The following is a 17,642-nucleotide window of genomic DNA, read 5'->3' as shown; positions in this document are numbered from 1 at the left end:
ATCCTAATTTTATATTAACCTATGCTTTGAAACATTTTAAATTGGTTTTAATGATATTGAATTGCATACTATTATTTCAAAGTATGATCAAAAATGAATTCCTTGTACTATCAGATTTTTTCCCCTTTTGCTTTATCTTATAAGACTAAGTGATTGAAGTACAAACTTTCAGTGACGTATTTGCAAGTAACTCAGTTTTCAGATCTGCCCATGTGAGTTCACTTTATACACAGAATGCTTGATATGTCTCAGTGCTCCTGAGGGGGGGACAGAATAACTACATTGTAATCTATTGTTGTGAATATCGATGGATTTAAGATGACCTAATTAAGTCTGTCTTACTAAATTATTGATGCCCTGTATATGTAGAAAAAATAAATGATCAATCATGTAATAAAACAGTATAGTTTCATGAAAAGAATTCTGAGGACATCCATAAATCATGACAGCAAAGCTAGAATGATTTCCCACCAGAACCCTAAGGTAGCATTTATATTTAATTTATTGCATACATACTTTTAATGCATGGATAGAACTTTTTTGTATGAGATTTTGTTTTCATTTTTTCCAGCATTGACAAAAATCAATATTAAAAAGTTTGCTCAGCAGAAAAGCCTGGTTTAGGGATAGATATTTTTTTTCTAATACAAAGCTATTTTTAAGTGTACATTTATTATATTTTAAAGGTTGTAATGCTTATTTAATATAACCTTGACCCACCCACACATATTATTTTTTCTCTTTTCCATTTCGAGAGTTGTATTTTAAGGGACTTTCTTATATGCAAAAAATTTTAGCTGAAACAGCTCTCTAGTAAATCACAAGCAGGGGGATAAAAGTCAGCATTCTATCTCCATTAAAAGTTGTTGATGTGGAAATGTGAAGTGACAGTCACGGCAATTTGAAGACTGCCATGATGATGGTCTTGGAAACTGTGCTATTTATACAAATTTTAGGTAATTTAGACATATGTATATGGAAAGACATTGTGTTCCTTCAATTGTAGGAAGTTCTTGGATATAGTTTGCCTGTTGCCCTTGTAGTTCTTTCTTTTGTCCACTATACTTGTCTCACTGAAAGCTCAGTAGTGTGACACTCTCTTAGCCATAATTTTTCCACAGACTTTCCCCTCTTACAAATATGACCTTAGATCCTTGAAATAAATCCAATTAACAAAGTAGGAAAAGGTTAAGAAGAATGGAGAAATACATGCAGTCCAGAGACTATTCTCTAATTCTACCCCCTTCAATATAGAATTATGCAAACATTTAAATCTGTCCCTATTTGCGAACAATTTGAAATATGTCCGTGCCATTTTATAGTATTTGTGGACCAAATTGTATTTGGTGAACACAGGTACTAATTATATACCATCATATAAAAATTCGGTTATTAATTGGTCTTTTGTCTCTTCCTTCCCCCAAAGACCACATTCTCTCTGTAAGAAGTGTGGAAAGGTGAAGACATATTATTTCCTTAATTACAGTCGTAAGCTTATTTGAGTAGAATGGAAACAACAGGTACTCTCCTGGAAAACAAACAAATGCCCATGACAGCCTCCATAGATGCCACAGATTGCACATGGGGGCCTTTAACCTTGATCAATTACATAGTCTATGCCAATGCTGTGGACTGGGTGGGGGAGGGGGGGATGCTGACTGCCTTTGGTTAACTTCTTCTTGAGCCCTCAGCTGACAGGTACATGTACAGATCATCTGAAGTTGAGTTTCTGTTTACTGTAGGTTTCTTTCCTTATGAATTCATTATTACTGTGCCAAATTATGTTGGCTGTTCCAGAGGTCATAACATCATTCATCATCTCCTTGTAGACTGAAATAAATCTTACTCTTTTGACATATCATTCGGAATTTCTTGATGCTGCTGGCCACAATGCAATGCATTTCCTTTGATCCAGTGGTTTTTAATTTATTTCATCCTCACAAAATTGCTTTATACACTGAAACTACATTTCTAGATAATGACATGTGTGAAATTTACTGAAATATTCTGTTATGGAAAAATATTAATTAAAAACCAAACTTGCCCAATATTAGGTCAATATTTTCAAACAAAACACATTTTTAAGCACAGCAGGACAGAGAGGATATAGTTTTAAACATTAGCAGAACAAGAAACTGAATATGTGAATATGTAGTAACTATTTAAATAAAATACATAGAAGAAATATATACATAATGAAAGTATCTTCTGTCATATTTTGTCAATAGAAGCAGACACACCATTCATTGCTGCCACTGGGTGTTGTTAATTAAATGACATTTGCAAATAAGGGCAGGAGTGAAGATTTCTCAGTTCTTTTCATACCTGGGAACACTTCAAAACTAGTTCTGTGGATTGATGAGTTCTAAACAATTTTGATGTTATAAAATGATTTGATTCTTGGCTTTGAACAAGTTAATTTCATTTATAAGACTGCAACCATATTTTAACCTATTTATCATAGCAGTTTTAAAAAATATAATTAATGTCTTTTTTTAATTATAGACATTTAATAATATAGCTATGAAAATCAGATTGGCAATTAATGGGCATTTCTTTTTTAATAAAATCAATAGAACATTTATTATCTTATATAAGTCCATAGTAAGGTAAGCTTCAGAGTTGAGTGACTCCATGGGTCAAAAATGTCCAAGAAGCCAGGTTGTCGTCATATCTGTGATATGCACTGCATACATTGTTTCATCTGTGGACTAGTTCTTCTGGTCTCAAGCTAAACTGCCAATAGAACCTGGGAAAATCTGTGCCCTTTATTTCATGCATTTGGAGACAGGAAGAGAGAAAAAGAAAGAAAGATAGGTAGGGCACAGAAGGGAGAGAGAGAGTTAGAAAAGAATGTCTTCCTTAAATATGGAATATGAATGGTTTCATTTAATCTAGTTGAGCCAATATAGAGTGTATGCTCACTCAGTGATCAGTTAGACTCCCCAGGGAAGTTCTATCCTTTGATTTGTTTTGACTAATCAGAATCTATGCTCGGTTAGAAATCAGTAAACTTCCTTAGTTACATGGTTATGTGAAAGGTGGATGGATAGTTGAGCACAATTGGGATCTTTTCAGAAGGAGAAAGAAGGGGTGATAAGTACAGCTGACAGGGTGCCTCTAACATGATACCATTTTATGCCATTTCTCTTTTCTTGTGATGGACTTGAAGTTCAGGAACTTTGGTAATAACCTTACAATTTGGCAGCTTTATAAAGAGTGCAAAGCTTCCTGTGGACATGAGTTTGAGTCATGACTGTCTTGTCTTCTAATTATCTGACTTCAGACAGGTGAGGTCACTTCCCTGCGCTTTTGTTTTCTTTATCTGGTAAAAAACTTAATGCAACTATGTGATTTCACTTTCGAGTCTAAGGAGCGTTAACTATTATGTTTCATTATTTTATGAACTTTATCATAGAGACTCTTTTCGGGGCTTATAATCTTCAAAATATCTTTCAGGGAAATACAGCTCTGTTCATGAGACAAATTACAAGTGAGATTTTCATGTTATTAGAGGTACAGTAGTCCCTCTCTATATTGCGGTTCATTTATCGCGGCCTCACTGTATCATGGGATTTTTTAAAATATTGTATTTAATTATTTATTGTGGATTTTTCACTGTATCGTGGCATTTTGCATTACTGTATACATATGTTGTTAAAGTTACATAGGTTTAAGAGTGTAGAATATGTTTAAGAACATAAGTAATGTTTATAAAAGTGTGGAAAAGGTTCATAAGGGAGTAGGAAAGGTTAATAAGGGACTGGGAATGGTTTATAAGTGTGTGGGAAGGGTTTATAAAGCCTTAAAATATATATAAATACTAAAATAAATGTAAGGTTCCTACTTTGTGGATTTTTACCTATGCAGGGGATGTCTAGAATGTAATACCCACGATAAGTGAGGGAATACTGTATACAACAGAGTAAACTAGACTACACAGTTTATTCAGTTCTCTAAGGTAATAGAATATTCTCTGAATAAAAATAACTGCAGTTGTACATCTTCTGTATTAGAAGCTATGGACTTACTTTAAACTTCCATATATTAAAGTCACAAAACTGGTCATATAGATTATTTTCTTTTAAGGACATATTTTTATTTTATGTATTTTTAGTTTGGTTGTCTAGCTTACATAATTTTCTTTTTCTCTTTCTGATGTAAGCATTCTTATAAACAAAATGTATGTATTTGTAGTGCCTGGCCCTGTACCAGTCAATTCTCTTCAAGGAACATCCTTTGAAAATAAGATTTTCTTGAACTGGAAGGAGCCTTTGGATCCAAATGGAATCATCACTCAATATGAGGTATTGGGAGAACAAGGAAGTTAATTGATATGTGGATTAAAGGGAGAGTAAAAGGAAAAAGTTAGCGAGAAATAAGGGGAAAAATAAGCAAGGATTAAAATCATTATTTCTTCTTTGTTTTAATTTGCCATTCCTTGATTACAAAATTTAGCATCAAAACAAATATTATATGGCACCTAGAATTTCAAATGCTTAAGGTATCTGTATAGTTTTTTTGTGGTTGTTTTATAAAAGCAGGATTGACCTTTTCAAATAAACTTGCTGATGGTTGTGAAGAATGAATTTTTATAAAATTGAGGAACTTATACTGTGATTTAGGGAAGGCCATTGAATATTAGTTGTTTCATAATGATAGATTCATACAAAAAAACCCCACAAAATCTTATACACTTGACTATATTTAAACTTTGAATATAAATTATCTTATTTTTAAATATAATATTTTTAAAAGAACAAAGGAAAGGATCATTTTAATTGTACAAATGTGTAGTTATATTCTTGTATAGTCAGTGTTGATTAAGGCATAATATGCTTAAATTTCTAGCAGCTGCAGAGAGCATCATGGGAATGGGAATCACTAGTTCAGTCTTATAATTTGTGACTATATTAGCATACTTGAGTACTAGTTGCATGAAATTTATGTAACGTAGACAAAGTATAGATTAAGTTAATTAAAGCAAATATTTGTTGAACACATCTTGTACTTCATATGAATTAAAATATATAATCATAAGATTATGTATTTATCCTCAAGTACATTAATTTTTGATGAAAGAAAATAGATGTATATTGGTTATATCATATAGACAATAGATAAAGAATATAGCCATATGAAAATAAGAAAGAAAAGAAGTGAAAAAAAATATTATCCATTCCACAGAGATGCCCTTGAATTCTTTTATTTAAAAGTATCTTTTTAAAACTTATTATGACTTATATTGGATATGTAATAGGAAATACATTTTTTAAAACAGGTTAGCTACAGCAGCATCAGATCTTTTGATCCCGCAGTTCCAGTGGCTGGACCTCCACAGACTGTATCAAATTTATGGAACAGTACACACCATGTCTTTATGCATCTCCATCCGGGAACCACATACCAGTTTTTCATAAGAGCCAGCACTGTCAAAGGCTTTGGGCCAGCCACAGCCATCAATGTGACAACCAATATCTCGGGTATGCAAATGAATATAGAATTGGATTGTGTTGGTATGTCATAGAGAATCACTAATACATTGAGTATAGTTTGTCTCACTTATTGAATCTTTAATGTAGTTATTCATGATTGAAGGCACTTTAAATAATTATTTGAATACACATACTCTTGGTTATATGTCCAAACCCAGTTCTAATTGACAGCGGTCTTCTTAAAAATTACATTATATCTTTACTAGAAATCTTCCAAATTTCATTCTATATACTAATAGGCTTATAGTAATTTTGAGGAGTTGATAATTATTATAGTGTCAGTTCTTTACTGTAAATGATCTTATCAAACAATGGTAGGTGATCCTTACTCTCCTATTTTAGTACCACATACCTCATCTCTCTGTTCCATTTTTACTGACATTATGATAATCTTAAACAAATATGAGCTTTTATTTTTCTTAGCAATGTCACATAAATTCATCTACACTTCACGATGTCAGTGTGTTAAGTTGGTAAACAAATACAATTAATTTTTTATTGTGTTATGCTCATAATTTCATAGTTTCCACTAGGTTGTTTACGGATGTGACTTCTTCAGTCAAGCCGCCAATTACATCCTTTTTAAAAAAAAATTTTGGCAGGATTTAGCATTGTAAAATGCCCCAAATCTACTCCCGCTTAATACATTAAAATACTAATTTTGAATTTCTAAGTTATTTTTGTTTATGTTTATTTTCATTATAATTCTATCAGCATATAATAGGGGTATAATACAGCATAACATTTTTCTACCACTGTGCTAAAGAAAGCTACATACTCTGAATTTTTTAAGTCCAAAATTTTATTTGGAAAGGTCTTAAATATAATACAAAACTTAAAAATATATCATGAAAAATTAGCTATTTACTGTATGAGAAATGGTTCCTTTAAAATATTTGTTGTCACTTTACTAGAAAATATAGTTTGATGATATGATATAGTAAGCCATGCATCCTACCCTCTAGAATTAGCAGTGGTATTGTAGATGAATAAGATCCTTCAACAGAGATACCTACAACATTTCTATAAACTTATAAACTGATAGCATTGAACAAATGGACATTATTGAGAGCTATACTTTCTTATAGTTTTGACACACATTTTATTGAATAGAAAATCTATAATTAAAGACCAAAAACCCATTTAGCATTTTCTTTGAATTATTTAATTATACTTTCACTTAAAATAACCTATGTACATGGGTGCTAGGACTCGAACTTTTAAAACATGGTGCAGTTATTGCATCTTGGGAACACATAGCAATCAAGCTCATGCTGGTGAAATTTATGGTTGTGGTTCTAAGAATCACTTGAACTTTTAAGGAAATTTATTGTTATGTATCCATTGAGTCCAGTGATTCTCTTCCTCAGTATTTTTAAAGTAGTTTAAATAAACATGAAATCAAGTTATTAGAGGAGTGATGCTTAGAGATATGATTTATATGTGTGTGCATATGTATAATACTATATATATATATATATATCACATATAGATCTTGTGTATATAATATCTATTAACTACTTCCTGAATAACTTAGAGGATTTTCCCCTTCCTAATTTCACTATTCCTTTCTTTCTATCTGGACCGTATTATAAAGAGATCTTTGACATATCTTTCTAAGCAGTATCTTTGCCGTCAAGCTTACATTGCCTCAATGTATTTTTATATTGGTCTTTATACATCATATATTTCCTTCTCAAGTTTTTTTTTCCCTCCAAAATCTAATATATTGTATCTACTGGAATAAAGCCCAAAATCCAGGCATAGTTGGCATTTGTGGCTGTTCATCGTATAGCTCCTTCCATTCTCCACCCATGAACACAAAGTTCCAGGTATAATACACTGCTTATAGTTGTTAGAACACACCTCGTCGTTTCATGTTAGGTATCTTCAAACATACGGTTTTTGCTCTCTGGAATTTTATTCTATGCTTTCTCTTCCCGATGAGTTTTTCTTCTTTTAACATTCAGCCTAAGAATCACCTGAACCCCTAAGTCTTCCCTGTTTCATCTTCCCAACTCCCAACACTTGGTTTAGAGTAGTGGTTCTCCAAGTGTGGTCCCAGACCAACCCCGTCAAGGTCATGTAGAAACCCAAGAAAGGCACATTATCAGGCCCCTCCCCAGACCCACTGAATAAGGGGAGAGTTTGTACCTTTAGAAGCCTTCCAGGTGCCTCCAGTCTTACTAGTTTGCAAACCACTGTTTAGGCAAATCAACTGTCTTCGTCTTTTGATCACCTAATATTTTGCTATTAATTTTTTATGTCTCTCATTCTTTGTAAACTCTGATACCCTCCTTTTAATTCTGTAAATGTGAGAGACCACAATTTTTTCCTTTATGTATTCAGTAAATGTTCAATAAATGAGTGAAATGCTTTAAAAATTTATTAGATGCTATTTGTTTTGTTAATCTGATAATAATTCACAGATTACATACTCTCTTAAACATCTTCCTACATAGAAATTATTAAAAGCCACTGAGGCTACTTTTCAACCAGTTTGAGTAGAAAGTTTCCTCGTTCACCAACATTATCAAGTATTTTGAAAATATATGTTTCTTCTTTTCAAGAATCTGGCAACTAATGTATGAGTTCATGGTAAATAAAAACTGATGTTCCATTCCCATTCATCTCACTTCCTTGACATGTTTCCATTGTAACCAGAGTGGTGAAATAGGCCCAGATACTAATATAGGGCCATTCTACAAACTTTAGATTGTGAAGGGCACCTCCTCTTGGACAGCCTTGACCTCAGTTCCTGCCATTCCTATCTTCACATCTCCATGTGAAACTCCATGACCAGGACTCCCGAGTCTCCACTGTTACCACCTTCATGCCATCCCATCCTTGCTTATTTCAAGTTCTCAGGAAACTAAAACTAACGCATCTTCCCGAAGTGTTTGGAGTGCGTCACAAGTCACCATATTATTGTTTAAATTTCTGCACCTCTTGGCTTTGTATCTTCTGCCTTAGATTTCCAGAGTTAACATTCCCTGGTATATGTTATTCTGTAAAATACCAAGTATTAAGTTGGTTTTTTTCCTCAGTCACCATCATTTATTCAACCTGAATTATGATATATTCCTGTTAATTGATGAAACTTTTTTTGTCATTAATTACTCATCAGCCCCAACTTTGCCTGACTATGAAGGAGTTGATGCCTCTCTCAATGAAACTGCCACCACAATAACTGTATTGTTGAGACCAGCACAGGCCAAAGGTGCACCTATCAGGTAAGAGGGGAAAAAAAACAATAGCCAAAGGAAAAAACAGCCAGTAAGGAGGGATGTTTTCTCATAGTTGTTTAGAAGCTAGTGTACTGAGTGGGTAATTTCTATGAGATGATCATTCAGCAATTACTATCAGAAGGTTTTATTTCTCTTTGATTTTGTCTTTGTTTTCTTTTCATTTGGACTAGGCCTAAGAATAGACTTGTAGTTAAGAAAAGAATTCTAAGATTTTTGAGATAGTCATGAACTCAGTCATTCACCTCTCTGTGTTGTTTAAGAGCGTTGTCCTTTTCTTTCTTTTTTTTTTTCTCTAGTCCCATTTCATTCCACTTCCTCTGTTGATATCTATGGTATATGAGCTTTGAAGGTATTTGTTAGAAATAGAATGAGAAAATACGTCCTATTCAATGCATTAAATCATTATGAATAATTTCATATGAATGATTGAAAAATAAGAGGCTTTTAGGAAATAAAAGTAGAATACTTACAATGAATGTAGCCTATGTGACCTTTTAATTCCTAAATTATCACTTACCAGAAATTTCATAGTAAATATTAAAATTTACTTTGTATTTTCTTTATCTTCCCAATATTAAGAACCCCCATGTTATCTTCATCTTGCATAAAATGATGAGTCAAGTTTTCAGGGAATAAGTCAAATTATTCCAACCATTTTAGGTAAACATTTAAAACTAATGGAAGTTTCTATTAGAAATCTGTAGATTTTTGTGGATACTTTTGTTTTCATATTTCTGTTGAGAAATCAAGGTACAAAAATCAGTGTAGGTGTTTCACAATTAAGTCAACTCAAGTTGTTTACATGTTTGTTAAAAATTAGAATTAATCTATAAATGTGTAGAATAAATGCATTTGACCTTATGAGCTCATACTAACCATTCAGATAATCCTGTATCGCTAAAGGAAAGGACTACTTTTAATTTAAAAATATATTGATAAAAGAACCTGAGAAAACTCTCTTGAGTCTGTCCGGCTAAAATGCATGGGACAACCACACCGAAGGAATACAGAGATGACTGAATCCACTTGTCACATAACCACTTAGGAAACATTGGCTACTTGAACATGCAAAATAAGTGTACAGTGCTATTCATGAGTCAGTGATCTGTGAGTGAGTCTGATTGCTGCTCCAAAGACAAAGAGTAAATGCTGACATTCAATATCTTCTTCTAGTGACAGGTAATCAGGATCATTCACATGTTCCCACCTGTGATAGAATTTACTTTGTAGGTGTTCAGTTCCGCTACTGCTTTTTAAATGAGCTGCCAGGTACTTGCACTTATTTATAATAGTTAGATATTTGAGTGAGTTCAGCTTTACTTAATATAAGTTGAAACCATAGCATATAATTTCTCTACAGAACATAACATCCACTAACTCTTTATTCATTTAATCAATGTATTACACAAACATTGACTGACCATGTATGATGTCTTAGGCACTATGCTAGGCAGTGTAAGTCAAAGGTAAAATGATCACAGCAAAACGGAGCCTGTGTCCACATATGTCATGGACGGTCAGTTCCGCCTGCAGCCTTGTAAATACTTTGTAGCCGGTGTTCACAATGTTTGTTGAATTAATGAGCATACTATCAGTGACACATTTTTAAAGTAGATGTCTTTCTTCTACTTTTTTATTTAACACAAAACTTTTAATTACTAAAAACCCACATGGTCTGAATTTATGGTTATGCAAAAACAATCCTTGACAATCAGACATTCTCTTTCCCTGCCACAGAGATGCACCTCTTTGTGTATACTGGAAAGACATTTCACCTTTTTAGGGATTGAACCCAGTTAGGGCTCAAATAAATTTAAAATCTGTAATACTACATGAAGAAATAATTAAATGATATATACATGAATTAACAGGATTTTAAAAGAATGTTACTACCAAGAAAAAAAATTGTTTTTCAACTGATAATCTAATCCCATCTTTTCCATTTTTCACCTTTTGTAGTGATTTGCACGGATGCCTGGTATTACGCAAAAGTGAGGGCTGGTTGGCAGGACCAGACTAGTCTAGTCAGGCAGTCTGGCCTCAGATGAGCCTTGCCCTCTTTGCTTTTTGAATCCTCCAGTCGGGTAGTCCTGTATTCTTTCCTCTGACCATAGTCCTACCTTCGGTGTTGCTAACTGGAGCCTTATCTTGAAGTTTAACTTGTCCGGGGCTATAATATTTTTGAAAATGAGAACCCAAGTCTATGTAATCCATTTTCAAAGCCCTGCTTTTATGGTCTGGTACTTAAGATCTTTGACTGGATCCTCATTACTACCTTAGGTTCTTGAAACTCTTCTATTTCCCATCCAGTTTGTTCTTTATTTACGTCAGCCCGTCAGCCTATCAGAATCTTCCTGCTAATTCTTCTTGCCATTTCCACTGTCTGTGGCCCATCTCCTCCCCTGCCAATAAAAGCCATACTTACCACCCAGCAAAACCTCCTGCGACCATCTGTTACCTTTGTTTGCTCTCATAGGCTCTAAATCCCAGGTTCTATCTTGCCTTATTTGACAGCATAACTAGCTTCTGCCAGACTGTATTTCACCCTCTATTTGTCCCAACTCCAGTGAAATATCTAATTCTTTCTGCTCTGGTCTTCGTAACGTCAAACAAACTGCTATTTCAAAAGCCTCTGTCATAGCACCTGTGAAATCCTTGTTGGGTAGAGTTTGTCTTTGAATGGTTTCTATAAATTCACTCATTCAGTAAGATTCACTGTGTGCCAGGAACTGAGCTGGATACTTGGGGGAAAAAAATCCACGTAAGGCGATTTAGTATGTGCCCCCAAGTGTTGAATGTTGAATTACAAGGGAGATATAACCTGGTTAAAAAATTGACCTTGTTAAAGTTAATGCCAGGATTTTGAGCTTTGTTATTCAGAAATGGAGAGCAGTGAATATGATGCGAACCAAAATGGTAACGAAACCTTTGCTTTGGATTATCAAGTACTGACAGTGGGGCAGTGCCAGCAATGGCGTCTGAGATCTTGGGAAGTCTGTTCATTAGAGAAATAGTAAAATATTAGAGCTGAGGAATTTCTCCTGAAGCTTTAAGGAGACATTTTGGATTTTTTAAAAATGAGAAGCTATAAATTGTACAAAATTTATTTGATATCATTAAGAAGTGTGCAAGCTGAAACTATAGTTGGATTCACAGAGAGTTTAGTTACTAGTAGTTGAAAATTCATGGCAGGCTATTATAGGTAATTTTGGATTGAGCTTCATCATTTTTAAGCATTATATCAAGAAAAGCATCTACCAACTGTATCATATGCCATATGATCACTTTTTTGAGCTAATGTCAAAATACTTTTGTATATTTTCTTACAGTTGTATGAAGTGAAGAGAAATTGTATATGATGAGATGTCATTATTTGGCGTCACACAAAACTAAGAATGGCTACATTCCAGTGTTTAATCATGTTAGATTATAGTACAGCGAAGTCATTTTTAGTTTTTTTAATATAAGGAAATCATATTTTGAGTATTGAGTAAAGATTCATAATGCCAGGATATTGATTTTAACTTAATTACAGAAATATATTAAAAATGTAATTAAAAGGAATGGGGACTCTATGAAATATAAGTAGAGTGAATAAACTCTTGAAGTGACTTTGGAATATTTTAAATTGCTAGAGTACTAAGCTCAAATAATATTTAAATCTAGGTAGAATTAAGTACCATTAGGTAATTAGACAACCATAAGGATGAGAAAGCACAGGCCCATTTCATATAATCAGTCAAATCAGTTCTAACTTAATTTCTCTTTCTTTATTTTCTGTCCTTTAATTAATTTGTATTGATAAATAAGAAAGTAGCAGGGGAAAAGAACAGTTCAAAATAAGTGAAAGAATATGGCTGGAGAACAGCTTGCTCAGACAAATTCAACACTGAAGGGAAAATATATTCTTTTAAAAATGAATTTGACAACTTTGAGTTTCGGTCCATCTCAAGTTTGTTGAGATTTCTCCCCAAGAGCATATTGTCTTTTTTCTTCCTTCACTTCCCTCCCACATCAGCAGTTTGCTTTGCTCCTTGTAGATCTGGAGAGATGAGATGTTGTGCATGAAATTTCTTAATTTGCAATATGCAACCTGTATCATTTAATAGAATTAGTTAAGATGGAATGTGTGCATGTATAAGTTTATCTACAAATTTTATCTATGTATGTATGTATACATGGGACATGCAAGTGTAGATCATACAAATATGGATTCTAAATTGATAGTGAATAAATAAAAAAACTAGGTTTGCTTAACATGACACATGTCAGCTATGATCTTTTCTTTCTTCTCTCGAAGGCCTAGGCTTATATATTTCCCATATTTCAAAATGTGGGGGGCAGGGTGGGTAGGTGGACATAAGGGGACTAAATAATAATGAAAAAAAATTCAATAAAAATAAATTATGTAAAAATTAAATTAAATTAACAAGTGGCTCCTCCATGGACCACTCAGAGAGCATGTGTATCTTTCTAATAGCATTTCTAGGAACTTACAGACCCATATTGGCAGAGAAAGAAAGAATGATGCAGTACAGGTAATTTCAGATAGCATAGACTTCTGCCTTACTTACTCAGCCAAGTCTGAAATTCTGACATTAATACAATTTCTATACTATTTCTAAGGGAAAGAAGATGGATATCAACCTACCAATTTCTTTGCAATATTTTAATGGGAAATGGGAACTTGGATAATTAAGGAGAAAAATATTTAATTTATAAAACTCCTTTCTTAACCACAGGAAGGCCTTCTGATTGTAGGGATGACACAGTTTATATTGTTAGAATTTTATACCAGATTCTAAGCTGCTATAAAATTTAATTTTTAATTGTCATAGAGGCAGATTCAGTCTCTCTCTGTGTCTCTCTGTTTCTCTGTGTGTCTCTCTCTTTCTGTGTATATTTCTCCCCTCTTCTTATTCCTTTTTACTGAAGTTTACTAAAGAAAACATTCTATTTCTGCTGGAGATCCATTTGATACCACCACTTTTCCTTGTATTGAATATTCTCCTGGAGACTCAGAGTCAAACATGTACCTCTAAACACAACTTATTTACAATCAATTTGCATATGTGACCGCAATGCATTGTCTAATAATTTTCAAGAACTTTAAAACATAATTCTTTTCAATTTATTAATAACATATAAATATATTGATAACATCAACTTTCCTGGGTATACATTTCCTAAAAATGTTTGCCTAAAGAATGTCTTACCAAGAGAGAATATTATTAATATACCAGCTTCAGAAATTGATAAAAAATATTACAAGGGCCTATGCCAATCTTTATTTTACAGTTGCATTTTCCCCCTTTCCTATGTAAAATAGCTGTTATAGAAAAGTTTAAGGCATTTAAGAAAGGTATTGAAAGTTTTAGTTAGATTTGAGCTTTAATAGGCCAAATGCCATCTGTTTCTACAATTTGCAACACTTTATTATTAACAACTCTAGAAGAAGGAGGCAGCTCTATTTTGGTGGTGAGGACAGATTTCTGTCCATCTGTGCCCGTATTGCAGCATGTCACTTATGCTTTAGATCTGCATAGCTGTGAGCCAAAGTTGATGCCGGGGCAAGGTCAAGAGGTGGAAACTGCCTGTCAGCGCGTTCTGTCTCCAGCACTGTGACAAGTGCAAACTGGTGCTTTGCGCTCTGTCCTGAGGCAGCCATTCTGTTAGGCCTTGGAGCTAGCGGGACCTTCGATACTATCATTTCAAAGAAAAATATTACTTAAAACATTTAAACATATCAGACAAAAAGCTTACTCTGTTATGTCTCTCTGGTTAATGTCAGGCTCCTTATTAGGGTGACTCATTTCTCAACAGTTAAAAATGTGTAGAGTTCTATGCTGATGTTTTTAACTTTTCCTTTTCTGTTCCTTGGTAATTACATTGGGATTGGAATCCATGTGAAATTCTATTTTATTGCAAAATAGCTGAAAACAAGAATGCGGTGTTAAGACTGACCTTAAAGACTTTTCAATGTTTCGTGTTACTATTAAGTAGTATTTTCTTTGTTTTGTTTTGTTTTGAGAACTCCTAGTACCTAGAACCTCTAAATATGTGTTTTATTTTCTTTTTCCAAAAAGTGCTTATCAAATTGTTGTGGAGGAGTTGCATCCACACCGAACCAAGCGAGAAGCCGGAGCCATGGAATGCTACCAGGTTCCTGTCACATACCAGAATGCCATGAGTGGGGGAGCACCCTACTACTTTGCTGCTGAGCTACCCCCAGGGAATCTTCCTGAACCTGCCCCATTCACAGTGGGCGACAATAGGACCTATCAGGGCTTTTGGAACCCCCCTTTGGCTCCACGCAAAGGCTACAACATTTATTTCCAGGCAATGAGCAGTGTAGAGAAGGTAAGCTTCCTCCAAGATTTGCTTTTTAACTGCCCTGACGAAGGGCTGCAGTCAAATGTTATAAATACCCAGTAGCGTTCGTCAGTTAAATAAAGGGGGGAAAATCGTGTGTGTGTGTGTGTGTGTGTGTGTGTGTGTGTGTGGTGTGTGTGTGTCATTGTTTCTGTGTATGTGTGTGTGTGGCATTGTTTCTGTGTGTGTGTGTGTGTGTGGCATTGTTTCTCTGTGTGTGTGTGTGGCATTGTTTGTGTGTGTGTGTGTGTGTGTGTGTGTGTGTGTGGCATTGTTTCTGTTCCCAACAGCGTGCCCAGTTTTGAGCTGTGACTCCATGTGTTGTTACCTTGCACAGGATTCCTGTTTCCTAGTAACTGCTTCTACTTGAACCTTCTTCAGGAAAGCCCACAAGGGCAACTGTGAGCAAAATGATTTGAAAAAGGGTGTGTGTGGCTGTGCTGCTAGGACTGGAGCCCCAGTAAACATCGGGCATTGTTCTGTCTTTGCTCAGTGGTGGCTCACTTCAGAAGATTAAATTTACTGCAGGATAAACAGAAAGCATGTTCCACAGCAGGCTAATAAACGCTTATAAACTTTTCAGGGGGTAGACAAGCCAAATAGTAAATAACCAGTAACAATCCTCTGATTACAAATAGGTCGCCTGTGGTATATCTGACAGAACCTAAACAGAAGGCTGCCTGGAGACAGCTGAATGCTGTGCCCTTCGAGGAGCCTGTTTTCTGTTTCCTTGGTGGCCCCTCCTTTTCCCATTCTGGACGCAGTTGTTTTTGAGGACTGTCGCAGGTCCCAAATGAATATTGAAGAGGAAAACACAACAGGAAGTTAGAAACAACAGTGGTTCCATATGTGGGGAAATAACCTGGCCTTTCATGCTTCATGCTGTTCTCTGTGAAGGATTTTCTTTCCTACAACTTACTTAATTTTTTTTTCAGAGAGAGATAGAAAAAAAAAAGATGTTGAGAAGAGAAAATGTCCACAATTTGAAATCCAATAGGAGAATGATATTTTTGTTTACTAGTAACTTTATAGGAAGTTGCTGGGTTTGGGTAATTGAGTCCCTGAGGTGGGTACTTGAGAGATGCTGTAAAATATGTGATGTCTAGTAGCAATGCTCCTCTTATGTCTTGGAAGTTAAGTGGAAAACATAACAATCCATTTACATGTCTTCAGGGACCATGAGAACTTAAGAGTCTTGACTAGTTGCTTTTGATGAAAGCTTATTTTTTCTGCTTACCTTATAGAATATGGCAGAGAAAAATGCCACAGCATCTTCTAAAATGTACCCCAAAGCCAGAAGCTGCTCATGGTTGAAAATGCTCTTCTCATTTTCTGGTATATTTCCTCATAAGCAGGAGTCTTTAAAAGCAAGTCATCTGCCCCCTCCCCACCTACCTGTCATGAGATGGCTATGGAAGTTAACATTCCATTCTGGATATGCAGTTGCATAGTGGTAGAAAGCATAGTTCTGTGTTTAGATATTCATATTCATTTTTACAGAGCCGAAAGATTGCAAATTAACTTCTGTCATTTGCTATGTGGTATGAGAGGAGTATTAAGAAATGCATGTTGCTTATAAAAGATTTTCTCTGGCATTCTGTAAAAGCATCCTTATTAATTTTCTCTCCTGATTGTTACTGTGTGTACATGTGATATAATCAAAGTACAGAGTAGCAACAATATATTTCACAGTTATCCTGGCAAAAGAGTTTTAAAATTAATATGGCCCCTACCAGCAGAGTCTATAATCCTGAGAGAGTTAACAACAATCACTTTTAGGAAATCAAAATCCCTTTGGGGCTTTATGGGAAAGTGAAATAATCTCTTGCAGTTTATTATGAAGGCCTTAGGTCACAGTTAAGGAATAGAATTGCATACTTTCATTCTTAATTACTGATTCCCCCTCAATGCTTTCTTTTACTTAATTTTAAAATAGCACATGCTTAAGAGAAAATTATAAACTATTGGTTTATCAGTATATAGAACTACTCAAGATGAAGTTATCAGCGCATCTTTAAAAATAAATAGCCTCTGTTTTGTTCACTGGCTTTAACATCTTTTCCAACCTCCCATATATTCAAAGATATAAACTGAATGAAATAAGTGTAAGAGTTGGGGGCATAAAAGTGTGTTCCACCTCCTAGTGCCACCCACAACATTTTTATTTTTTTTGAAAAGGGAAAGAAAAAGAAAAAAAAAGGATAAAAAACAGAATCTGAAATAATGTGTGTCCTTCCCTACTTCCACTACTTCCTCAATCCCATCTGTCTAGCAAGAGGAGGAAATAATCACCAAGAAAGATTTATCCCTGAACAGCTAAATTAAGAAGAGAAAAAAAAAGATAAATTATGTTGCAACTGTGATGATGTAATTTTTGAAGATTTTTCTAACTGCTCATTTAGCTCTGTAGTCATGCTAGGCTCCAAGTGGGAGTATGTAATGCCCAGCTTTGGACAGAGTGCACAGCCATGAGGTGAAAATAGTTTATATTTGGGTCTTATTTGTATTAGCTTTGCAAATTTTTTTT

At 34.4% G+C, this 17,642-nt stretch overlaps 1 protein-coding gene across 2 annotated transcripts in view; it reads left to right on the top strand.

Annotated features, from left to right (window-relative positions):
• PTPRK (protein tyrosine phosphatase receptor type K) overlaps positions 1-17,642 on the top strand; it is a 495,428-nt gene that overhangs the window by 394,932 nt on the left and 82,854 nt on the right. For both annotated transcript variants that reach the window (XM_090279830.1, XM_090279829.1), the window contains exons 9-12: positions 4,198-4,307; positions 5,282-5,483; positions 8,623-8,728; positions 14,830-15,103. In XM_090279830.1, the coding sequence (XP_090135956.1) occupies positions 4,198-4,307; positions 5,282-5,483; positions 8,623-8,728; positions 14,830-15,103 (692 nt within the window). The remainder of the gene's footprint in view (positions 1-4,197; positions 4,308-5,281; positions 5,484-8,622; positions 8,729-14,829; positions 15,104-17,642) is intronic.

Source organism: Furipterus horrens, unplaced genomic scaffold, assembly GCF_987537825.1.
Source record: "Furipterus horrens unplaced genomic scaffold, mFurHor1.1.pri manual_scaffold_6, whole genome shotgun sequence".
NCBI lineage: Eukaryota > Metazoa > Chordata > Mammalia > Chiroptera > Furipteridae > Furipterus > Furipterus horrens.
Note: the sequence above shows the minus strand (reverse complement) of the source record. Positions and strands in the feature narration are given on the sequence as shown.